This window comes from Dendropsophus ebraccatus, chromosome 3, assembly GCF_027789765.1.
Source record: "Dendropsophus ebraccatus isolate aDenEbr1 chromosome 3, aDenEbr1.pat, whole genome shotgun sequence".
NCBI classification, from domain to species: domain Eukaryota; kingdom Metazoa; phylum Chordata; class Amphibia; order Anura; family Hylidae; genus Dendropsophus; species Dendropsophus ebraccatus.
In genome coordinates this window covers 152214760-152241342 of record NC_091456.1, presented here as the reverse complement: position 1 = coordinate 152241342, position 26583 = coordinate 152214760, and the positions used below count along the sequence as shown (strand labels likewise).

The 26583-nt window shown below is 41.3% G+C and overlaps 1 protein-coding gene across 7 annotated transcripts in view; it reads right to left on the bottom strand.

Annotated features, from left to right (window-relative positions):
* The window catches only part of CAST (calpastatin), a 115069-nt gene that overhangs the window by 40859 nt on the left and 47627 nt on the right, over nucleotides 1–26583 (bottom strand). For 6 of the 7 annotated variants that reach the window (XM_069962946.1, XM_069962944.1, XM_069962945.1 and 3 more), the window contains one exon: nucleotides 22855–22917. In XM_069962946.1, the coding sequence (XP_069819047.1) occupies nucleotides 22855–22917 (63 nt within the window). Of the gene's footprint in view, nucleotides 1–22497; nucleotides 22652–22854; nucleotides 22918–26583 lie in introns of those variants that run through there. The other variant, XM_069962950.1, reaches the window with a different exon arrangement.

Genomic DNA, 26583 nt, shown 5'->3' with positions numbered 1-26583 from the left:
TTTTGACCAATGTCAAAAATTTTCATTGGTTTGTGTCTCTCACGGATCAGGAGAACAAGGAGAAAAAGCGTATTTCCCTTCTCACTGTCAATCGCTTTTAAGCAATAGCCTCACAGACTTTAATCGAGATGCCGCATGAAGATCGCTGTAAGCAGTAAAGTGAAATACACAAGCTTATGTGAGGCGCATATGTGAGTGTGCTTTTTTTTTTTTTTTTAAGGATGCAGCCTAATAGAATAATACAGATAAAAGTAAAAATTGTAAAAATTACACACGAACGTAAAAACAACATCTGAAACGTGCCGCATTTTCCCAGATCCTGATCCAGGTCCACAAAATTCCCAACACTTATGCATTCTGTATCTTTAAATGAGATACCCTTTATGGCCACTACGGGGTCAAAGTGCAAAATAACATCCACCTCTTAAAAGGGTAGTTCATCCAAAAACACATTCTCTCAAATCAACTGGTCCCAGAAAATGCCAGAGATTTGTAATTTACTTTTATTAAAAAATCTCAAGTCTTTTAGTACTTATTAGCTGCTTTATGTCCTGCAGGACATGGTGTATTCTTTCCAGTCTGACACAGTGCTCTCTGCTGCCACCTCTGTCCATGTCAGGAACTGTCCAGAGCAGGAGCAAACCCCCATAGAAAATCTCTCCTCTTAACGAAACCGGTTTGATCATCGCATATTAATTTGGTCATTATTGGGGCTAAACGTAAAGCAAAGAGTTTTGCATATATTTTCATATCACTGGGGGACATCCTGGGCCTTGCCTGGCTTGGGAAGGGTGATTATTAACGCTTTTTGGTTTTCTGCGGGAAATTTTCCACTGTCCACTACACCCAAATAAAATTTGAGTAAGCTAGGGGATAGGATATTACTGAATGTTTTATAATATAAGTTCGTAAGTCCGTCAGGACCAGGAGATTTCCCTAAAGGTAGTTGCTTTATAACCTTTTGTATTTCTGTTATGGTGATTGGAGTGTTTAAACTATCTATTTGTTCCTTAGACAGTTGTGGGAGATTAATTTTTTCCAGGAAGGAGTTAATTTCCTCCTGAGATGGGTGATGTAAGGATGGATCCGTTTCAAGATTATACAGTTTAGTGTAATAATCTCTGAACAGGTTAGAGATTTCCTGTGGGTCTATCACCTTACCCTTGCCCGAACTATCTATCATATAAGGGATTTTGGTTTTGAGGTGTTTAGCTTTTAGTTGGTTAGCCATTAGTTTATTTGCCTTGTTACTTTGAGAATAATATTTGATTTTTAGTTTTCTCATATGTTTTTCGAAGTCGGACAGGAGACACTCAGCTAATTGCCTACTTAGTGTGTTGAGTTTTTCTAGGTGATGTTTTTCCTGTTGTTTTTTGTTTAGGGATTCATATTGCTTTATTTCTTTAAGTATTGAGTTAATTTTTTGTGATTTTTCTTTTTTGATTTGGTGTCCTAATTTAATAAATGTTCCTCTGATAAAAGCTTTATGAGCGTTCCAAATATGGGCAGGGTTGATATCATCAGTAGTGGTATCAAGATGGGGGTCAGGCACCAGATTGAAGTCCCCACAATATATTACTCTCCCTTGTTGGACTTTAGAGACATGTCTATGTATTTTTTGGATAAACTTTAGCTGATGGTTGTTAGGTGCATAAAGATTGATTAAAGTGTAAACTATATTTTTTCAACACATTGTATAGATAAAGTATAAAGAATACATGCAGACTTACTACATTTTTATGAATAACTCTAAAGACATATATTGCTTGAATTTTCTTTGCCTTTCTTTATACTTTATCTATACAATGTGTTGAAAATATTGCTCCTTTTTGACTGCAAAATTTGCTATGTATGCAATAATCTATTGGGAAAATTCAATAAAACATATTGAAACAGAAAATCTCTCCTCTTACACAAATATCTAAAATTACGACAATTTCTACTAACTAGGAAACATACAAATGTGAAATGTAATTTGGATCTTATAAAAACCCTTAAATCCCAACCAAAAGGTCTTAAACCTATTTATAAAATATTAGGGAAAACTACCTCATTTGAAGCAATTGGACCATATGCTAAATGGTCCGCAGAACTGAATATTTCCCCCTCCGGAGAAGACTGGAAACATGCTTTCTCGTGGTCACACAAGGCCCTACAATGTATAGTTCATGTAGAGGCTATCACCAAAGCAAGGTTACAGTGGTACTACACCCCACTTAGACTTCACAAGATGTTCCCCTCATCCTCTAGTTTATGTTGGAGGGAATGTGGGTGTGAAGGATCATTACAGCACATTCTATGGTATTGCCCACGGATAACACAATATTGGGAGTGAAATCTTTAAATTACTGGACAAATTATTTATAACTCAAATCCCACTAACACCCCAATTAGCACTTTAACTTGTAGGTATCCATATGATTCCACCACCTTTTCGCATTCTGTTTTGCAAAATAGTAGTAATTGCGAAACTATTCTTAACAAGAAGATGGAAATCTTCTTCTATTCCTAAAATAGAGGACACAATCCAAGAAATTAACACTACATACAAATATGAGGAGGCTATAGCCTTTGGTAATAACTATTAAAAAGTTCAGAGAGAATTGGTCACCATGGACAACAAGCTCCTATTTTTCACCTTAACATTTTCTATTTTGTTAAACAAGGATTATGACTATGGATGGTTTCCTGATGTATAATCAGATCCTTGTCTACTATAATACTCTTCTTGTTGAAATGTATATATAATTGTTTGGAAATTATGTATGTTTGTTGGAAATGTTGTACGGTTCTAAGTTGTACAACTGTTTTTTTTTTTATTTGGAAAAGTTTGTTAAAACCTAATAAATATATTGAAACAGAAAACCTCTCCTCTCTAGACTGGAAAGAATACACCACTTCCTACAGGACATACAGCAGCTGATAAGTACTGGAAGTGGGGAAAAAAAATCTATGGGAGGAAAATAAGTCTATTTTACACTTCAAAATGCACCTACAAATACACTGTGTGAAGTTCATGAAGGTAAAAAACCTCAGCCATGTGTCCATAAAGCTCAGGACAGGCTTTTCAATCTGTAAATGCTTCCGTCCAGTAACAGCAAGTGGGGATCTTGAAAATGCCAGGTAATGGAAACATAAAGCACTTGATTACACACAAGACGAAACAACCACTTCAATGTAATAATAGGTATTCACAACAAGCGTAGATTTGTGAGGTTCTTGGCTACTAGTTAATGGTCTATTTTTGGATTTTCCTCCTCCTTATTTAGTAAAAAGCAATCAAGCACAAGTACAGTATAACAAAAGAGGGTCACACTCTGTTACAACGTTTCAGATCCCGTTCCAAGTCCATTAAGTACATGTACAGGACATTTCCGACACTGCTAAAATGTTGTACTGTACCACAGAAGCGAGGGCCTAACCTGGCACAACATCTCCACTATTGTTACCAATATACAGAAAATGTGAGGACTGATGCAAATGATTGGAAGTAGTCTATTTATTCCCATGCAATGTAGAAAAGCAGATGACTTGTCGTCCAGAGCTCCTGGCAGCCAATGAATAGGGTGCAGGCAGGCTTGGCCCTGTACAGAGTCTATGTCCAGGGTGATAATAGAGCGATTATGTGGATATAAAAATATAAATAGGACCAAAGAAAAACAGTGCTGTAACTATATAGGGCAAGAAATGTAAGATGCACAAAATGGAGAAATATATAATTACCTCAGATATAAGGAATCACTTTTATCTTTAGTCTATATAGTACACCACATGACATTATAATTAGAGATGAGCGAACCAGTTCGGCCAGTATGGGATCCGGTTCGGATTTTCCCAAAAATCAGAGTCTGATCGGATTCGGATTTTTGGAAATCCGCTCCGATTTTTTTTTCATGCTTTCTAAAATGGCAGCCGCCATTCTGGAAAGCAGGAAGTGTTCCGGGCGGGAAAAACGCTTTCCCATGATGCCCAGAACACATCCAATCAGCAGGGATCTTGTACTAGCCCACCCCCTGTGTGACGTTTGTATTGCTTTAAAAGGTGCGGTCACATGACCACACCACGCAGTGTGTAGAGGGGGAGAGAGAGAGAGAGGAAGCAAGCTGCTGTTGTTGTGTACTACAGACTACTGAGAAGATATTGTGGGAAAGGAAAGATTAGGAAAGCGGACAGGAGAAACATCTAGTGATTGAGAGAAATATAGAGAGGGCGAAAGATAGATAGATTAGGCATAGGACAGCAAAGGGTGCACGGAACCAAAATGTGCAGTACAGATATACAAGTCCTATACTTCTGATTGTGTATATCACATCCGTCTTATCCTGAGAGACTAAAATACCTGGTCAAGTGTCAGCATTATATCTTAAAAAAAGTGCTATAAATATATATATATTATACACATACACACACACACACACACACAATTTCTATACTTGGACCCCTCTGATTGAAAGTGTATATATCCCATCCGTCTACTGCTGATCCTGCCTGGCCTCCATGTTGACTACTGTTGATCCTGCCTGGCCTCCATGTTGGCTACTGCTGCTCCTGCCTGGCCTCCATGTTGGCTACTGTTGCTCCTGCCTGGCCTCCATGTTGGCTACTGTTGCTCCTGCCTGCCCTCCATGATGGCTACTGCTGCTCCTGCCTGGCCTCCATGTTGCCTACTGCTGATCCTGCCTGGCCTCCATGTTGCCTACTGCTGATCCTGCCTGGCCTCCATTTTGGCTACTGTTGCTCCTACCTTGCCTCCATGTTGGCTACTGTTGCTCCTGCCTGTCCTCCATATTGGCTACTGCTGCTCCTGCCTGGCCTCCATGTTGACTACTGCTGCTCCTGTACTGGCCTCAAATGACTATTGCTGGACCTCCACTGGCCTCCAATGACTACTGCTGCTCCTGTACTGGCCTCAAATGACTATTGCTGGACCTCCACTGGCCTCCAATGACTACTGCTGCTCCTTCACTGCATTTGTGACCTTTTTCCTGCGTAGACCCTGTAATGGTGAATTTCCTGCATAGATCCAGTAATGGTGAATTTCCTGCATAGACCCTGCAATGGTGAGTTTCCTGCATAGACCCTTGTAATGGTGAATATTGAAGTCTAAAAAAAATAAAAAAATTACTTTGCGATATTGGAAATATAATGATGTTACTGACATGTAGAGCCCTAAATTCAACCAAATACACTACCCCCGTATCATAAAGATGCTTTAAACTATGAAATCCAAAGAAATCCGAAATTCGGTCGAACTGAACTTTTCGAAAAAATCCGAAAGTCCTGTCGGACCGAACTTTTGAAAAGTTTGCTCATCTCTAATTATAATCATGTTCAGTCACCTGAATAAGCTGTATACACTACTGTTGGGCTGCTCCAGCCACTTCTTTATGTACGTCTCTACACATTACACGCCCTGTCTCTATGACACTGCCCTTGCCTGAAGCCAAGTCCTCATAGGCTACTGCTTCCTACTAGATAGCACTATATATGTAGCTCTACTTGTCTGCTTACTCCTTCCAAAAAAAAAAAAAAGTTATTGATCCAATACATCTTCATTAACAATGTCCTAATATTTTGTACCTACAGCCTCTATGCAGACTGCTGCATTTCCATGGCAACAGACTACAAACCCCCTGTAGTCATTGTCCGCAGTCATATTCCTTTTCATTTGCCCCCTACATCTGCTAATATACATTCAGTATGTTAGCAAGAAATAGAGACCAGTTGTAGTACAGTATAAATGCGGCATCAGACTACACAGAGGCTTGTTTCTGGATTGTGTTACTCAAAAGCCGTGTCTATCTATGGAGAGGGGAGGAGGGAGATTAGTGGCCAGCAGAGAACAAAGCATTACACAGTGGGAGCTGTGTGAAAACCAGTATTCAGAGGTCAGAGAGGTCAGTGCTGACTTCAGAGGAAAAAGCCCGTAAAGCTGTAAATTAACTGTTTGTTGTCCTGTTTTGGTGCCTCATCTCCCTCCACCCCTCCCCTCTCCATAGAAAGCCATAAAAATAGGGGGAGAGCTTCAAACTTCTTTTTCATGATAAAAATGCATTTTCAGCTAATAAACCCAATTACAAAATTTCTTAAAATCGCCTGTACTATTGATTTCTGAAAAAAATAAAAAAATAAAATTTGAATGAACGTGACACTTTAAGGAAATAGACTCAACTCAGTTACTATTAGGCTATAGGGCGTCTATTACATCGAATATGCTGCAATAAATATGCTGCCATACCTTTTTGGAGATCCTTCAACATATACTGGTGAGCCACTATGTTTGTCTGTAATTGTCACTACAATAAACGACCAAATGCATGAATAGGTGAGTGCCACTTGTTTCATCTACCTACCCCTAAATGTGATGGCATGGGGCTTAACAAAGCATTACTGTAATAAGTTAAGACAGGTCATTAGATATAACTAGAGATGAGCGAACCGGGTTCGGGTTCGAGTCCATCCGAACCCGAACTATCGGAATTTGATTAGCGGTGGCTGCTGAACTTGGATAAAGCTCTAAGGTTGTCTGGAAAACATGGATACAGCCAATGACTAGCCAGTTTGGGTTCGGATGGACTCGAGTATGCTCGAGGTTCGCTCATCTCTAGATATAACATAAATGACTGAGGTCCAACAGCACCAGGGAATTTTATCTGTGTAGCAAACAGTAGAAGGATAGATGCACACTGAGTAGTTGGCATCTTTATCTTTAACAGTCAAACATCAAGGAGAGAGGATTCAACAGCTTCCAGTAGAGCGGTCTTAAAATCTTAAAAAGAGATTTATGCATATCCGGGAACAAGCGACGTTTCAACCACAGTTTGGTCTTGACAAGTGAGCTCCAAAAGAGTTAAATCTTCAGGCAACTGTACTGAGTAGCGCAGAGAGCGGTAGTAAATCCCCATATAAAACCTCTTCTGCTCTGGACAGTTCCAGCCTTGGACAGAGGTTGCAGCAGAGAGCACTGTGTCAGACTGAAAAGAAAACAAAATTTCCTGCAGGACATACAGCAGCTGATAAGTATGGGAAGACTTGAGATTTTTAAAGAGAAGTAAATTACAAATTTATATAACTTTCTGAAAAGAGTTCATTTAAAAGAAAAAATATTTTTTGCTGCATAACCCCTTTAATGTATACATTTAATTAAAAACACAGTTGCTTTTAATGACAGAATATAATTAGAGATGAGCTAACCTCGGGCATGCTCAAATCTATCCGAACCCGATCGTTCGGCATTTGATTAGCAGTGGCTGCTGAAGTTGATTCTAATGGAGCCGTGTCATAGAGGGGAGGGAATTCCCTCCCACTGGGGGAGGGCCGGCCTACCTCCAGTTCTTGAACACCGGCCGGTAACCTGCATAGAATGCCGCCGTACACAGGAAACGGACCGTGGTTCGAAAAACGGACCGCGGCACCGGCTTTCCCGTGACGGCGCTGTTCTATCCCTGTGTCAGGTTAAAGAGGACGTACCTGGTGGAACATCCTCTTTTAGATAATCCTATGCTGAATGCCTGCGTCTTTTGATATATATAAGACTGAATGTTTGAGAATTTTCCTGCAACAAACATGCAAGGAACATTCCAGAGCAGGAGAGGTTTTCTATGGGGATTTGCTCATGCTCTGGGCATTTCCTGTGAGGGACAGAGGTGGCAGCAGAGAGAGCACTGTGTCATCCTGGAGGGAATACACCACTTCCTGCAGGACATACAGCATCTGATACGTACTGGAAGACTTGAGATTTTTAAATAGAAGCAAATTACAAATCTATATAACTTTCTGAAACCAGTTAATTTGAAGAATAAACAAATGTTGCCGGAGTACTGTTAATACATACGCAAAATGAGCCTAAAGCCATTGTCACACAAACATAATACAATAATTTCTGCTCCCTTATTATGGCTGCATGTCTTACATCCCTATGATGCTGTTAGTTAAAAAAACAAAGGACTCATACAGATACAGCAATGATCTGCTGAATGCTTTGGGCTGCCAGGACGATCTAGCGGTCACCCGGACAGACCTCCCCCCCCCCCCCCCCCCCCCGGTTGCTGCTGCCGCGTGTAACTGCGGCGGCAGCGAGCGGGGAACGAGGAGCAAACAATGCTGATAGCGCTCCTTTGCTCCTCATAGTCGCCCCTTGTAATAGGGACTTAAGGGTCCATTTACACAGAAAGATTATCTGACAGATTATCTGCCAAAGCCAGGAATGGATTTAAAAAGAGGAGAAATCTCAGGCTTTCCTATATGACCTGATCTCTATTTATAGTCTGTTTCTGGCTTTGGCTTCACATCTTTGGCAGATAATCTGTCAGATAATCTTTCTGTGTAAATGGACCCTAAAGGCCTCATTACACCAATGGATCTGACGAAGGTAACCTGGCACATTACTTGTTATGATACTGAGGCTATGTTCACACACAGTTAAAAAGCAAAATGCAACGTTAAAATTGCTATTTTAAATCGAATAATGTGCTATATTAAAGTCTTTTTTTTTAAACAATTTGAGTAGACTAATACTTTACAGCACATTATTAGATTGAAAATATAGCTGAATTTTATACCTATTTTACTGTCTTATTTTGCTTTTCTTTTTCTATGTGTGAACATAGCCTGATACTGAATAGCGTAGCCGGTTATACTACTCACTGCCATAAATCAAAAACTGACATGCCTGTAGAAATTGGCACATACATTTGGTACTTGCTCTCCCCACAGATGCCTATTAGTACATAACAGCGTACATTTTTGCACACTTCTTTGGTACACATAGGAGCAACATAGAAGGTATAGGAGTATGACAGTGACATGCAGCATTTAATAACAGTAGCATATAGCTGCAGGACGTCCCTCCACCGTGCAGCGGCAAACATCCTAATGCTAAATATTACAGGGTTGCCTAACAACTGACACAATAGTCGTCTGACTCATGCCATGTGCATTGCTGGGAGGAGGTCCAGGCCTGGGAGACACACCCTTGCCTCACTAAACTGCTTTTTCTCTCTAGTCTGAATACAAGGTTAAGAATGTGAACTTTTCTGTTGTCTACAAACCTAAACTGTGATGCAAGAGTAAAACACAAAAGCCCAGGACAGTAGAGATCTGACAATCCGGATAATGAAGACGTTATGATGAGTGTATCAGGGGCTGCACCTCTCTGCTGCATGGCTTCCTATTCATCACTGTCTTATACAGCTGTTCCTGTTAATAATAGACTGTATAATCTTATACAGGAGACAAGATGTAGGTTTATATGGGCTTTGCATCTTCATGCGATTACATTTCTGTTACACCACTATATATATATATATATACACACACGTAGGTGCCCATACATATGTCTCTTCCCAAATTTGCAGGTCTGTAAGGTCTTCTGCAGATCCTGAGGTAAATGCCCTATGGCCGTTGTCACACAGCAGTATACAGATCAGTAACTATAAAGTCCAAAACCTGGAAAACGTGCTAAATCTTTCTTAGAATCTACTCCTGGTTTTGGGCTACAAGCTCCGGCCTATATACCGCTGAAAGGAGCCCTACACAATAGGCCTAAGAGAAACACACCGGAAAGTCTTGGATATATCTGTATCAACTCATGGTGATATTTCTTAAAGTCTTATTCACATCAATGGCACTATAATACAGATGTTCCACATGCAAGTTTGCTGCTTAAATCTGCAGTGTATCCGTCCCATGTAAAAGCATTGTAGGTGTTGACCTGGAGCCGGAGTTTAGAGTCACTGCCATACTGTACACCATATACATACCGTAAATATAGTTTACAATCTACACTCAACTCTTTTCCTTCTTAATGTTGGTATACACATGAGCAGGCTGACAACAATAAGGTATTCCGCCAGTAATCATAACAATCTATAGAGCACTCCACAACGCAGTCACTTAAATTTCCTGTTATTTCATGGTAGAGAAACAATTGGAACTACAGAGCAGACATACTAACCAGCACCAAACACTTATGGAGCATTTTTTTTAAGACTTCAATAAATCTTCACTAAGATCCCAAGGTGCTTCAGGCCTCATACACACCACAAAGCAATGTGCTTTTACATATGGCTCTATACTGTGCTAAAGTACATATCTCTCTGTGCAGTGTCTTATAGCTGGAAACATGTGCAGTAGCATGTGGCTCCATACTGTTGTACATACCTCTCTGTGCAGCGCTTTATGGCTGGGAACACACATGCCGCTTTTCATGTCAAAGCCTGAAGTGGATCCAACAGGAAGGAGAAGGATAAGTCCTCCCAATAGTTCCCATTTCTTTTGAACCCACTTCTGACTTTGGCTCAAAAACTGCATGTGTGATTCCTGCCTAAGGGTGGGTTCACACTACGGAATCCGTGCGGATAAGTTCCAGCAGATTCCCTCGCTCGTTTCCCGACGGCACGCCTCTCCACCGGCTCCATACCGTTCTATAGTCGGGCCGATTCCGCTGTCTGACGAATCCACTTGGATTCCGTAGTGTGAGCTCACCCTAAGGCAGTGCTTCTCAATTCCAGTCCTCAGGCTTCACCAACAGGTCATGTTTTGAGGCTATCCTATACAAAGGACACCTGTGCTAATACCTGATACACTGAGTATAATTATATCACCTGTGAAATACTAAGGAAATTCTCAAAACATGACCTGTTGGTGAGGCCTGAGGACTGGAAGTGAGAAGCACTGCCCTAAGGGTATGTGCACACTGAGGAATTCTTACGAATAACTTCCTGCTAAAGTAAATTCTTTGGGCGAACAGTGGATTCTGCCTAAACAAAGGGACTATGGGACGGGCGGAGAGTCAAGCGGGAGCACGCGAGGGTGAGCAGCGGAATCTGTGGGAAGTTATCCATGAGAATTCCTCAGTGTGCACATACCCTTACAATTTTGGAAAGGATCTGTCAACATCTAGGCTATGTCCCCACACAGTATTTTTGCTCAGTATTTCTGTCAGTATTTTGCAACCAAAACCAGGAGTGGATTGAAAACACAGAAAGTCTACATTCATACACTGTTGAAATTGAGTGGACTGCCTCCATTTAAAGGCAAATAGTGTGTACATTCTAACAGCGTGTGAACATAGCCTTTGTGAGGTTTTTTTTTACTCCACTCCTGGTTTTGGCTGCAAAATACTAAGCAAAAATACTGTGTGGGAACATAGCAATAATGTATATCAGGGATTCCCAACTATATCCCAATAACAAACATAAAAAAATTGGCGTTGGGTCGGGACATGTTTGCTTCTAACATACTTGATCCCTTTTTCTGGCAAAAGTGTCTGGTAGCGGCTTGTCTTCCTCTCTATACTGAATGGACATGTTTGGTAGATTAGTGTGCATGCTTATGGGATGGTCAGGGGACACTGCTGTGGGTATAATGTTTGGCTGACAGCTATTATATATTTATTACAGTAGGACACATTTACATAGTTGTAATACAGGTTGGTGCAGGAGCTGTATGGAAAATGTCATGGGATCGTGTTCAACCAGAAACGTCCTTCAGTTTTTTTCCTTTCAGATTGTGGTATATTTTCCACAGTCCTCAATGAGAGAAAAAGCTGAAGTGAAGGAATGTTTAAGTGCATGTCTACTCCTTACATGCAGATACACGCTTCTTCTATAAAAACAGTGCTAGAGACAATTCCTAGAATTGCTTAGAAAGATTGCAGAAATAGGATTTTTACTATGATTTTGGGTGTAATAAGGCTGTGTGCTGCATCCATAGTACAACTGCATATCCCAGCCTAACCATGAGTCTGATGACTTACAGTATACCAGGGGTAGGGAACCTTGCCTCTCCAGCTGTTTCAGAACTACAACTCCTATCATGTCTGCTTGGCTGTCCATACATGATGGGAGTTGTAGTTTTGCAACAGATGGAGAGCCAAGGTTCCCTACCCCTGGTATAAGTCATCACACTCACGGTCAGCCTGGGATATGCAGTTGTACTATGATTGAAAAAAATGTGGCTGCATTACCAAACAAAACCAATAATTGGCCCAAACCCAGAAGAATGCAAATTTTCATCATAGTTTTTCTCCTTGTCGTGGCCATTATTGGTTTCCAGTAAAAGTGCCCAAAATCCTACTTGTGAACCCATCCATAGTTGTTTTGTGGACCGCTATATTGTTCCTCCATAAAGCATTGTATTAAAGAGGTAGTCTAACCTACAAGCAAAACATAATATTTGATGGGATCAGTAATGATTCCACAAAAATATAAAATAAAAAACTCCAAATGCACAGCCCTGGTAGTACCCCCTACCGACTGATTCACACACTGCAGTTTTGCAGCTCTTCTGTCTTGATTCGCTTAAGATTTCACCCATTGGAAAGTAAAGGGCAACGTTTATGACCACTATACACTTCAATGGCTTATCCAGGCCCAATGTGACAAGATTTAGCTGGCTTTAGTCTAGTGAATGGAAATGTTTAGGGTCCACTCCTGAACATAGGCAGCTACTGAACCAACAATGCTCTGCGACCTGAGGCCTATGGTTTGAATTTATTCTTCCCAAATGTGCTACAATAGTTCCTTGGCCTCATCAAACAACTCAGAAAGCAGCAGGTGGTGGATGAGCAATGGACACAACTATTAACTAACAGAATGGTGTGAAATGTAGAGATGGTAGATGGTATCACTGTTGGCAAGTTACCTTGCTTCTTTAGATAGCATAGCAGTCTATAGAACAACAGCCGTAGTGTATACAGGACAAGGTTTTCTGCAGCTGCACATAATAATTGACAGCCTGACCGGTTTATTTTGTCCGGCGGCTATTAAGTTAACAGCAGCCACACGAGGTTCCAATTAAAGTGATGTTAATTTGTCCGATACTGCAGTATCGGCCGTTGTTTGACCAAGCCGGGTCAAACAGCAGCTGATGTTCATACATACACTTATGGTGTGTTTACACAGACACATTTATCTGACAGATTATTGAAGCCAGGAATGGATTTGAAAAGAGGAGAAATCTCACTCTTTTCTTTAAAGGGCTTGTCCAGCGAAAACCTTTTTTTTTTTTTTTTTAATCAACTGATATAAAGTTATACAGATTTTTAATTTACTTCTTTTAAAAAATCTCTTGTCTTCCCATATTTATTAGCTGCTGTATGTCCTGCAGGAAGTGTTGTTTTATTTTCAGTCTGACACAGTGCTCTCTGCTGACATCTCTGGCCGAGAAGACAGCAACTCCCCATAGAAAACCTCTCCTGTTCTGGACAGTTCCTGTCTCAGCCAGAGATGTCAGCAGAGAGTACTGTGTCAGACTAAAAATAAAACAACACTTCCTGCAGGACATACAGCAGCTGATAAGTATGAGAAGACAAGAGATTTTTTTAATAGAAGTAAATTACAAATCTGTATAACTTTCTGACACCAGTTGATATGAAAGAAAAAGATTTTCGCTGGACTACCCCTTTAAGACCTGTTCTCTGTTTACAGTCTGTTCCTGGCTTTGGCTTCAATAATCTATCAGATAAATCTTTCTGTGTAAAAGCATCCTAAGGTATGTTCACACTGAGGAATTGGCAAGGAATATGAAGCGGATTTCTACTCTGTTGTTTTTTCAGATCTGCTTTCTGCCCAAAGAACTGACGTCTTTGGGCGGATTCCGCTAGAGAAATCCTGTAGAAGTCAATGGGGCTTGAATTCCACCAATACGTGTGAATGAACCCTTAAACTAATAATAAGGACAGTTTCACATACACAGGAGATTTCATGCAGCGTGAAATCCGGCACGTGTTCTGTATGTGTGAAATTGGCCTAAGTGTGGTGCATTAGCAATAGTAAACCTGCTCCAATATGTTTTTTTTTACACACAAGTATGGACTATGATCATTCCATGCGAAAGTCCCTTGGTGCCAGGTAAAAATGAGAGGATGAGTATTAAAAAAAAGAAGAAAATTATTTGGAGCTATATTATTAGGAGAACTTTCCCTCACCTATTGGGATTTTGCCGCACCTACTCTGAAATATTTGTTGGAGGAAAGTGCATTGGTATCTGGAAGATGACAAACAATGTTCCGATTTTCTCAAGACAAACAAGAAAACCATTTAACACATCCTGAAGGCATCTTAGTTCTATATATTTCCATACTGACACTAAACAAACAGTGTGTGGGGTGACATGTATATGTTCATCTCTGTAGAGGAGATACTTGTATAGAGTGGAAGGATTTACCATTTATAAACTCTCATTAAGGCTGCATTCACACGTTCCATGTTCTGTCCGTAAAACACTGATAACGCAGACGTTGGATGCCCGACCTGGAGTGTTTCCCCACCCGGCATGATGTATCATTACAAAGCTGCAGCGATTCAAAGAGTTTCCCTGCTGCCGGCATGATATTGATACACTCCAGATCAGGGCCTTCAACATTTGCGTCGTTTGTGTTTCAAGGAAAAAACACAGAACGTTTGAAGGCAGCCTAAGGCCATGTTCACACGACGTAAGAGTCACGGGTCACGGAACGGTCGGTCTCTGAAAAGATCATCCCGGGTGGTACTGCACTACCGGCCAGATGATCTTTTCGGTCGCAGGGTTCTGATGCGGGCGTATCAGTGCGCGCCCGCATCAGAACTCCCCACAGAATAGGGGGCAGCAGCCGCTCGCTCCACAGTGTGCACTGACATGACTTTCTGCGACCGCTATTCACTAAATAGCGGCCACTGAAAACTGACAAGGGATCCCGGCCGGAGCATATACTATGTGTATACACTCCGTCCGGTATTCCATAAACAGCAATGCAATGTATATTTTGTAATAATCACGGCCGTTGTGAAAATATACATTGTGTGAACATAGCCTAAGGGTACATACAAGAGAGAGTAGAGAGCAGGCTGAGCTGCAGCATGCACACCTCTTCCCTCCCTCACCCCTTTCTCTCCTGCATAAGGCTGGGTTCACACTACATATATTTCAGTCAGTATTGTGGTCTTCATATTGCAACCAAAACCAGGAGTGGATTGAAAACACAGAAAGGATCTGTTCACACAATGTTGAAATTGAGTGGATGGCCGCCATTTAATGACAAATATTTGCTGTTATTTTAAAACAACGGCTGTTATATTGAAATAATTTACTGTTATATGGCGGCCATCCACTCAATTTCACCGTTGTGTGAACAGAGCCTTTCTGTGTTTTTAATCCACTCCTGGTTTTGGTTGCAATATGAGGACCACAATACTGACTGAAATATACAAAGTGCGCACGGGGCCTAATTGATATAAAATCCACAGCAAATTTGCACCAATCTATGCAAGGATTTTGTGCAGGTTTTTTTTCCGCAGCAGATGAGTGTACCCCTATGTGCAATACAATCCTTGTGCTTCTAAGCATTTCCTGGCAGCTACTGTATGTGTTTGCACTCTCTGCTAGTACGTGTTCTGCAAAGCAGAGATTTGTACAATAACTCACAAAACAGAGCAGCACTCATTCTCATGAGAAGTTACTGGTTAGATACAAGCAGAATTCTGTGAGAGTGAATATAGCACCATGTGGATTGGCAGGGTGCCTATAGGTCTGTATTACAGATCATACAGTAAGCGCACTGCTGTAAGGTGCCCTTGAAATACTCATATCCTCGATGAGCGGATAAGGTCCTGTCCTTTATCACAAAATCATATCTGTACATGAATGCTTGTAAAACACTGGCGGGCAATGAATAGGAAATTATAAGCAATATGGGGAATACAGTATGTAAGAGCAGAAGCCACATGAGCTCTAATAATGGTTTCTGTTTTGGTGCTGTGAACCACACCTGGGAAGGTACTGCTGAAAATATGTCCGAACGCTCCCCTCCCAGGACTGTGCCCTACAGAAATAATAGCTTGTGAACCCTTCACTTCACGTTATGCAAGACACAGAATATGAGCCAAAACTGAACAGGACTCATACGTAATGTGAGGGGCGGGAATAGAAGAGGAAGTATAGACCTAGTATAGACCTAAACACCCTGTTTACCACATACATAACACAGGGACCTCACTATGAGCACTAGGGGAGATTTATAAGGTGTTTCATCTACTTACACTGAAGTTTGTCAGATAGAAAGAAAAATAATTTATAGACACAAGCCTCTTCATGTATTTAGTACAGTTTGTACTGTCCTAAAACAGGTGTAGATCTGCCGTCCCCATCCCCCTCCTGGCTAAACCATTGCACTTTACATAAGTGGTAAGGGATGAAGAAAGTTGCAAATTAGGCTATGAGAGAATTACACTATGTACAGCGGCAGAAATAGACCAAATGCCATCACTGTTAGATTACATTAAGCACAGGCACACCTCTGTCGGCGTAAATCTTTTCCTTTCAAATCAGCTGGTTTCAGAAAGTTATGTAGATTTGTAGTTTACTTCTATTTAAAAAGCTGAAGTCTTCCCAGACTTATCAGCTGCTGTATGTCCTGCAGGAAATGTTGTTTTCTTTTCAGCCTGACACAGTGCTCTCTGCTGACATCTCTGGCCGTGACAGGAACTGTCCAGAGCAGCAGAAAATTTCCCTAATATATAAGCTCCTTTATATAGTAACAAATAACACTGGGGAGCGCTAAACTGCAGCAAAATAAGAACTAGGCCTAGAATGGAAGGAGACATATTAGGTAGGTATAATAAAGTGTGGGGAGGTTCTTCCTGGTCCTGATGGACTGAATAATAAAGATGCTATTGTAACCAGTATCAACTACTGTATGTATCAAATCTACAGGCTTACAGGTTAGCATTGTTGTCTTGGAGCGCTGGGGTCTTGGGTTGGAACCCAACCAAGGATAACATCTGCTGAGCTTTGTATGCTCTCCCTGTGTACGGAGGGGTTTCCTCTGGCTACACTGGTTTCCTCCCTCACTCCAAAAATATACTGACAGAGGAGCTTAGATTGTGAATGGGGACAGTGATGACAATGCTGAAGAATATGATAAAACTATATAAACGAAGAGATAACATTATATCCTCATAATGTTATCTCTTCATTTATAAAGTTTTGTTACATATCATAAGACATGTCCCTAGTTACCAGTACGCATCTTCACTGTGATCTCTGAATGGCACGTTCTGAACATACCAGTTGCAGTAACCTATGAATTTATGTACTTGCATATTTCTTGAATGTCAATGATGTGCCTAATATTACGTAAAATGCACAATGCGTGGGTTCCTGTTGTCTGCAAAATCTAATTACAGGTTCTAAACTGGGCCCTGACGGATGACACACTAGAGAAGAATATCACACAAGTCTGCTAAATGTAACACACTGGAAGTATCTGGGTAAGAAAGACCCCTAACTACAGAATAATGGTGGTCTGATACTGTGCTGAACATACATGGTCATCAATGGGATGTGTAATGGCATAAATCATAGGCACGGCGGTAACATGTTTTACCAACTGGTAGATGCTTCAAGTAATCCAATAGGATCTATGAATTTCAAGGTTCAAGACTAATGCGACCTGATGTTGGATGTAATAGCAGTCTGATCTCTGGGACTATATACTGTATTAGGTTATTTGTCTAAATGGGAAAAGCTGTTAAAACTGCATTTCCTAGAAAATATGGAGTAAAAATAATCAAAAAGTCGCATCGACTTGAGACTTTGGGACCATCTTCTGACATCTGAAGAACCCCTACTGATCAAAACTTTTACATGTCTTTCCTTATGTTATCTCTATGGGACACCTTGGGCATACACTGATGAGCCGCATAACACTAAAATCACTAACAGGTAAAGTGAGAAACAACTATAATCGCACCTGTCAGAAGGTGTGATTGTGGTGGGCCGCCTGTGGCAGCTGCGACCGGTCACTTGCTATATGGTACTGTGTGACTCCAGTACAGTGGTGGATGGTCGGTGGAGGAAAGCTCAGCCAGATGGTAGGTTGTTGTGACGCCAGTGCTGACTCAGCACACAGGTATGAGGCACACCTGCTTTTATTTTTTGTGGCTGGTTATACTTTTCCGAAATAGTCGGTGACCTGCCGCATTGTGATGGGTCCCTTGGGCTCCACACGGTGGTCCGGAGTGGAGTTATGACCCACCCGGACTGTCAGTGCCGCCACCCACAGAAAGGAAGGGATGACTCAAGAACGGTGTAGCTTGTGTGTAGGTGCTGGTACTGTAATTGCTGAGTACCAATAGGACAAAAAACTCTTTCTTTTTTACTGATAAATCTTTTTCAATACAGATGAATAAAACTTGACTGATACAGACTTTACTTCGCTAGATCTGTACTGAGAGCTGTTGAAGTGGAAAGAAGAGTAGCAGTGCTGACTTGGTTGCCTGCTGAGAAGAATAGAGAACGTTCAAAGGAGTGGAGAGGAATAGATTGTGAAAGTCCAACCCAATTTAGTAATGTGCTCTGCCGGAACTTTAAAAGAAGTAAAATACTTGAGAAGAATATTTGAGAAGAAGAAGAATACTTGTGCCCGTGTTTCAACCTTTGTGGCTATACCACCTTTTGCCCTGCAGTGTCGAGTTACCCATCCTATCAGGGTGACACAAGCCCCAGTTCTAGTTACCTGAGTTTAGCGAAGTGTCCAAGCGTTTCCCAGTGTCACCTGCGTTGCGAGAGTACATAGGCTCTTAGCTGCTTTGCTCTTTGCAGTTCCTCTTCTTAGGATACTGTCCTGGACTGTGTTTAAGCTGTTCATGTCGTGGGTTGGGGTGATCTTTACGTTTTTAGCACTGCATCTTCAGGATAAGTGTTGCATTAAAGAAAGTCTCTGTGTTCTCCATACGTGTCTGTACACTACAGCTGGTCTGTCCCGGACGGGGAACCTGGCAGAGCCAGGTCTCCGGCTAACTCAGCGGGGATGCCTGATCTGTGTGTCTTGCTTCACCAAGAAACAGAAGAGAACTCAACTAAGTGTGGGTCTACACTTCCTCTCCCCATGTGACAACTTCCTACAGGGTGTTTGTAGAAGAGTGTTTGAGAAGAAAGGAGGATAGACATAGGTTGAAGGAAAGAGTAACTCTCATTGGTGTACAAATCACAAACAAAACAATAACCCTTACATGACCACAGCTGTGCGACATATACTGTATATATGAATTCATTACCACTTCACTTTTGATGCCAGGCTTTTGCGAGGGGTGTTCAAAGTAGCAACACCTGTGGTTGGACACCACATGATAGATCAGGCAGTTGATAGATCTCGGTAGTTTATGCAGCCTTTACACAGCTCAACTATAATGCAGGGCCACTCGAACAATCACTGGATTGTTGGTGCAACCCTTTTTTTTCATAATAATTGTTGTGCACACATACCCTGTTTACACAGAGAGAAGTGTGGTCAGCGAATAAACTCTGTGTCTAGTATACAGCAGAATACTGGCCTGTTTGGCTAATATCCACCTTGTGTATTAGGATGCTAAGGCGATGAAAGGTTTAGACAAGAGCCAAATGTGATGGCAGAATGCCTGGGTCACAGCATGTCCAGACAGGCAGGTCTTGGGGTGTATTCCTAGTATGTAGTGGTTAGTACCTACCAAAAGTACTCCAAAGAGGGACAACTAACGACAAGGTCATAGAGGTCCAGCCCTCATTCAGGAACATGTTCAAGGCTCCCCATATCCCCATATCTCCATGTGAGATGTAATGGGTAAAGCAAGTCTGACCCATGTAGGCCGCACCTGAACTTATAAACTGACAGAATTATGAGATTTATTAGTTGTATTCCATCTGCCCTGAAAACCATGTATGTGAAAACCTGCATTATTATTCTTTTTGTATATATCCAAGTTCTTGTGGCAGATTTATACTTTATGAGACTGTACTAAAGTTGTTCTGCTTGGAGATATGCTGAGATCTGTGGCACTGGCTGCAGTCCTGTCACACTCTGGCACACTTGGACTCTTGTGCCAGTCTTAGTAAACACCTCCCTCTCCCCAGCCTTGTTGTTCTCATCCTCACTACATATTTCAGCATGGAAATACAGAGTGGAAACCAACATGGATATAGTTATCTAAATATTCATTAATTAGGGGATAAAATCTGCAGATGGAAACCTGTTGGTGGGGGGTTTGGCTGTTCTCCATACAAAATACAGTAGCATTGCATCGCTGGGGTCATGGGTTTAACCAGGGGCAACTTTTGCATGAAGTTTGTAGATTCTCTCTATGTGTACATTTCCTCTGGGTACTCCGATTTTCTTTCATGCTTTAAAAAACGTACTGAAATGTTAAATGAAAATGTTTCTAATGTATGGTTGAGATGGACAACATAAATTGCGAACCACATTGAGAATACAGAGCTGTACAATATGTAGGTGTAAACAACATCTGGTTGGCACAGACTTCAGGCTAGATCGGTCACTCCTGGTTGGCAGTTATCAATGAACCTTGTATAATATTATTATTATTATTATTAATAATGTATCTCCTTGGTTCCATCAAGCAAACAATTCAGTCCCTGTGGTTCCAGCTTTGGTGATACTCTCCATGGACAGACCATGCATTCAGATACCATTCTCTAGCACTGCAGATCAGGGTCAGTAGATGTTACTATTCACTATTCATGTACTAAGGGTGGGTTCTCTCTGGGAGTTTAACATTTGCCTGAGGTACAGGGCCCTTCCCTGCATTCATCAAATATTGCATACAGCTGTCATAACAGTCATGTATTAGGAGGTCACAAAATCCACAGCAGAGGATGTATACACCATAGGGTGAGAACATACACTATGTCACCCTTATAGCTGTATTGTATTACACTGATTGAAAAAGTCAATCTACTGTATGAACACCTGTTCAATCAGTTCATCCCTCAGGTCTGATCCCCCTAACCAGACACTAAGGGCAATTGTGTAAACATATTTGATGACCAATCGTGGTGCCATTCTGTCCTTTTACTATGTTCCACTGGTTCATGCAAACTGTGACATCATTTAATCAAGGCCAACAATGACCAAGTAAAATACAATGATTTATCTAAGTATAACCATATAGAACGTGACCAGCAGTCCATGCAGATGCCACAATGCCAGAATGGAATACACTGGAATACAGCAGTGGTAGTGGATTGTAGCAGACATAAAATATCTTCTTTCGAATTGTAAATAGGGGTCTATAAAGGCCAATACCTCACAACTCAAGCGTTCCTCAGTCATGTGACACAGAGGCGGTAGAGAAAGCAGTTGTGGTCTGAAACCAGACCGATAATGGCATATCAACATTTTATTTTGGTGACTGTGCCCATTTAAATCCTATAGATAGAAACCTTGATCCTGTGTTTCTACCGTCATGACTCCATGATGGTAGAAACTCACAATGCGATAGCGTTGGGGTTGTGTTGTGGTTGGGGATATGCAGTAGGTACTTCTAAAATGTAATACCTCAAAATGGAAAGTAACACGCAGATAAACAGCAGCATTTCAGAAGTACTTCCTGCATATGGTCGATAGCTGTGCCACTTACTGTGTGTTGTTACCCTTATAGGGTAACTGGATTAGTCAGGAACCATCAAAAATAGGTCTGGCATAATAGTCATGGCTGTGTTAGGAGCAAAAGCCATGACGCTAGTGTTAACACAGCCCAGGACCAACACGACAGGACTGTGTATATGTGAGGTGTTACTGGTATACCTGATGGAAAACCACTAAAAAGACTATGGAGATGCTGAATCGACAAGACACAATCCCAGGACCCAAGCAATGCAGTAATCGAGCTGACAGCTAAGCAAAGGTGCTGTCCATGAGTAGCCATGCTGTATGCATATATCTGAAGCTATTCCAATAGCTACTAATCCGAAACATATCTTGTTGACTAACATGGAAAAGAGCCACTGCTGTAGGCCTGTATACCAAACATGGCCGAAACCAAAGGACAACAGCTAAGGCAGAGGTGAACCTGCCTATAAGTATTTACGCTGCATTATGATATTAAATGATGTACACCTGGAACATGTATCTATCTATACCACCACATTATAAAGATTACTTTGATAAGTGATTATACTCTGATACAGGATGTCATAGGCTTCCGTGTTTCCATTGGTCAATGACTATGTCTAGTCTAGGACATGAACCGGACATCCGCCTAGAAATTGTTTCTCTATAAGGAAAACGTAATCCATAATTTCCAGGTATATCTTTTTTGCTTTGATCTCTGCAAATCCCCATATATTATGCCATTTATTATAATCCACCATCATTAACCCTTGTTTTAGGCTACCTACATTTCCCGTTAGAAGCAGGATCCTATGAGGTGACAGCGATATGCTTCTTATCTCATAGGTCACCCTTGTCAGTGGCTTCTCTACACTTCACACAGTTCAGTACAGAAGGCACAAGCAAATAACACCACACCCTGTAAATAAAAGTACAGTCACCAGAACTTCTCCGCCACCATCTCGGGTATAAGTTCTGGCATCATCTGCATACAAAACTTTGTATTTGAGACACTACGCCCCCACCTATCTCAGACAAAGTCACCATGAACTTGGATAACTTCTGCAAAAAGGACAAAACGTCACCATTATATTCCTGCGTCAGCAGTTTACACAGCAAGTAAAAAAAAGTACCTTATTTCTTAAGAGCAAGCCCTGCGTCCTCAATGATATTCTGCACTGCAACTCAACCACAACATCAGAATTTCTTTTCAGTGTGCTGGCAAAGCCCTCTGAGCCTGCTACGTATGAGGCTCTTCCCAAATCTCACGCACACATGACATGTCACGGCCATCCCAAACTGCAACAGTAAGAACCTTAATCTCCACCCAAAGGAGTGACCAGCTCCTCCCTAGCACTTAACCCTCACAGGCCATGATGATGTATAGCACCTCTGTATAATGCAATGTACAAACACTGTGCACCCTGCCGGAAACAAAAGGAATATAACAGTAACATAAATCACAAGAACACAAAGCACCCTTTCCTTACCTTACTACTGCTAGCAGCTGCAGCACCCGTGCTTGCACTTGTACTTGTGGCTCCATGTTTCTTCTGTGAAATAGAACAAAACGATATAGGTTATTGCATAGTCACATACAAGAGAAGTACAGAAAGATAGTAGGCAGGATAATGGTGCCCGAAAATTATAAAGATTTGTGAATTATTTATATTAAAAAAAAAAAACTCCAGTCTTCGAGTACAACCTGTTGCTCCCTGCTGCCACCTCTGTCCCTGTGAGCAACTGTCCAAAGCAGAAGTAAACCCCCAGAGCAGACCTCCAGAGTAAGCCCCCAGAGCAGTTCCCAGCACAGACAGAGGTGGCAGCAGAGACCACTGAAAGAAAGGGAAGAATTATAGAACCTCTTCCAGGGCATACAGCAGCTGATACGTACTGGAAGGCTTGAGATTTTTAAACAGAAGTCATTTACAAATCTGTATAACTTCTACTACCAGTCTAACAACCCCCATTAAAATGACCAGCACAGCTGTTTTGGCTCCTTAGCCACCTCCGGCGGTCGACGGAGGCAATGTATACAGTAGCAGCAATAGGAATGAGATTTTAAGAAATCTCATCTAAATGTGGCAGAAACAAACTGCATTGAACACAGTGGAAATTGGCCTATGGTGTGGACTTAATATCTGCTACATGTACCCTAAGGGTATGTTCACACTGAGCAAAGCCCTCCTATAGAGACGCCGTTTAACACTGAGGCAGGTGAGATTCTCCTCTGCGAAATTGCTCAGTGTAAACATACCCTAATAGGAAGGCAAGGAAAATCCCTAAGGCCTCTCTCTAGTGTTAAAACTGTGATTTTTTTTCTGAAATACCACAGATATCCAGAGAATTGTAGGTCGTACAGAGGGAGATTGTCAGTGTTTCAAGTCCCTCTTAAACCACCATACATCATGTGATCACTATCTTTCTATCTATCTATCTATAAAGCAAGAAAGTCCTGCAGCACTCCTCAATGTATAAGAAGGTGGGTGCCAAGCGGTCAGCACAAGGGACCAACAGTGCTTGGTGTATAAAAAAGGTAGAAAACCGCAGCACTCCAAGTAGAATAAAAAAAACGTGATGTTTATTCCACCCAAAACTTGCGACGTTTCGCTCCCACACTGGGAGCTTTTTCAAGCACTGCTTGAAAAAGTTCCCAGTGTGGGAGCGAAACGTCGCAAGTTTTGGGTGGAATAAACATCACGTTTTTTTTATTCTACTTGGAGTGCTGCGGTTTTCTACCTTATCTATCTATCTATCTATCTATCTATCTATCTATCTATCTATCTATCTATCACCATAGATCATGTGATCTTATACTGTATGTATCACCATATATATTCTACCCCACCACAAATCACTGTATATCTCTAGATCTAGTCGCTCAATAAAAAAACCCAAAAAAGAACATTTGGGCAAAGAACTGATGTTATCCTCTTTTATATTTGATATGCTTTTTTGTGACAGATCTCTTGATATAGTAGTTGTCTGACATATTATTAATATGAGCCCTGTTTAGCACTATACCTAAAACCCCAATCCATGCAGTTTGCTCATCTTTAATACCAAAAATATATTTTATTTTTATATAATAAAAAAGCTTATCCACACCTACAGTGCAAAACACGCGTCATCATTAATTATTGATATGGAGCAAGAATAAGAATGTCTGTGTGCCGCCAGCCACTAAACTTGCCAAACCAGACCGTGTCCCTGCAGCCCGTTCTCTATGTACCAGGGAGGCAGTGCAGTCAGATGAGCACCACTCTTCAGTATGAAGGTTCTGCTGGCGGTGCTGTATGACATGACTCAACAGGCCTAGGAATAGTAAGTGAATGTATCACCCAATTGCAGTAACCTCTTAGTGGCCAGCCTAATGTGTTTAGGCCTTTAGGCCTTAAAATTTTTTTTTGTTTATGCATTAAAAGATTCTGAAACATTTTTCAGAGGGTACATATAACATATTCTATTCACTGTGTGGTATAAACAACTTTATTTTCTATATTTTCTTTTTTTGGCTGTACATTAGAGGATAGAGCACATAGGGCAGCTGTACATTGTGACGTGTTGGAGTTCAAATGACTTTTTGAATGCTTTTTATTTTGTTGTTTGTAATGCAGGATAAGGTGTTCTTTAAACGGAGACTAATCTAACTAGCTGATATGTCCCTATTGTGCACAGGGCGCTGGGGATGAAGGTAAGTCCAGCCCCCAGTGCACCAAAACGTCTTACTAGCCTAGGGATTTGACTACAAACTGCACTGAAACGGCTCCAAGGATGAAGGTAAGCAACTTGCCTTCATCCTCAGCGCCCCATGTTCATATCAGCAGGTTAGTAACCAGCTGATAGTTTCCCTTTCATTTTCTTTTATGGTGTCTACTGTGTGAATGGAAAAAAAAACAAAACAGCAATTCTGTGATTTTTCACAACATTAACTCTGAAAATGACCATGATCACTTTCGAGTTCAGGTGACTTTAGATGGTCACAGCGAAGGGACTTGAACATGCGATCCTTCAATTGCTTACCTAATGCTCCTATGTGATGCAGAGTATTGTGCCTGTCAAGTTAAAGCAGCTTGGCAGAGGTTAAAGAGGTTGTACAGCGAAAATCTTTTTCTTTCAAATCAACTGGTGTCAGAAAGTTATACAGATTTGGAATTTACTTCTATTAAAAATCTGAAGTCTTCCCATACTTATCAACTGCTGTATGTTATGCAGGAAATGTTTTATTTTCAGTCTGACACAGTGCTCTCTGCTGACATCTCTGGCAGAGACAGGAACTGTCCAGAGCAGGAGAGGTTTTCTAAGGGGATTCATAGAAAACCAAGACAGAGTTCCTGTCTCGGACAGAGATGTCAGCAGAGAGCACTGTGTCAGACTCAAAATAAAACAACATTTCCTGCAGGACATATTGTAGCTCACAAGTACAGAAAGACTTGAGATTTTTTAATAGAAGTAAATTTCAAATCTGTATAACTTTCTGACACCAGTTGATTTGAAAGAAAAAGATTTTCGCTGTACAACCCCTTTAATAAGAGTACAAATATAGGAGGCCTGGGAGGCCTTCATTAGGCCTCCGTCTGTCATGGAAATCTTTGGCCCTCCCTGAATGAGTATGTGATGGTGCTGATGATAAAACGACAGAGAAGCCCCTGCCTGCTGAACCCAGAGGAACGCCTAGGGTCTCCGAACTGTCTATAGATTTGTTTCAACAACAATAAATGAGGACCTCAGATTTGAAAGACCTTGTTTCCACAAGGTATATAATAAATGGCTATTTTTCTATTTCTAGCTATTTAAACTATTTCCTCAAGCACTTTGGCTATTGCACACAGTATTGCACATAACGCATTACAAATGTCAACCTTGTATCTATTTTTAAAAAATTGTCATGTTGTTTCTGTCTTCTTCTTATTACTGCTAAAGATGCATATAGAGTTACAGTTCCCTTACATGTATTTTACCATTTAAAGGGGATATCCCATCAGGACATCTCCCCTCCAAGAACAAAAGTAAAGAGCTACTCTGAATATAATCACTTTTGGGCTATGTTCACACGGGGTAAGAGAACGGACGGTCTTTGCCCGGATCATCCCGGCCGGTACTTAAGCACCGGCCGGGTGATCTTTCTGGCCGCATTGTTCTGATGCGGGTGCATCAGCACGCGCCCGCTTCAGAACCTCCCACAGCGCCAGAGCCGCTCGCTGTATTGTGTGAACTGA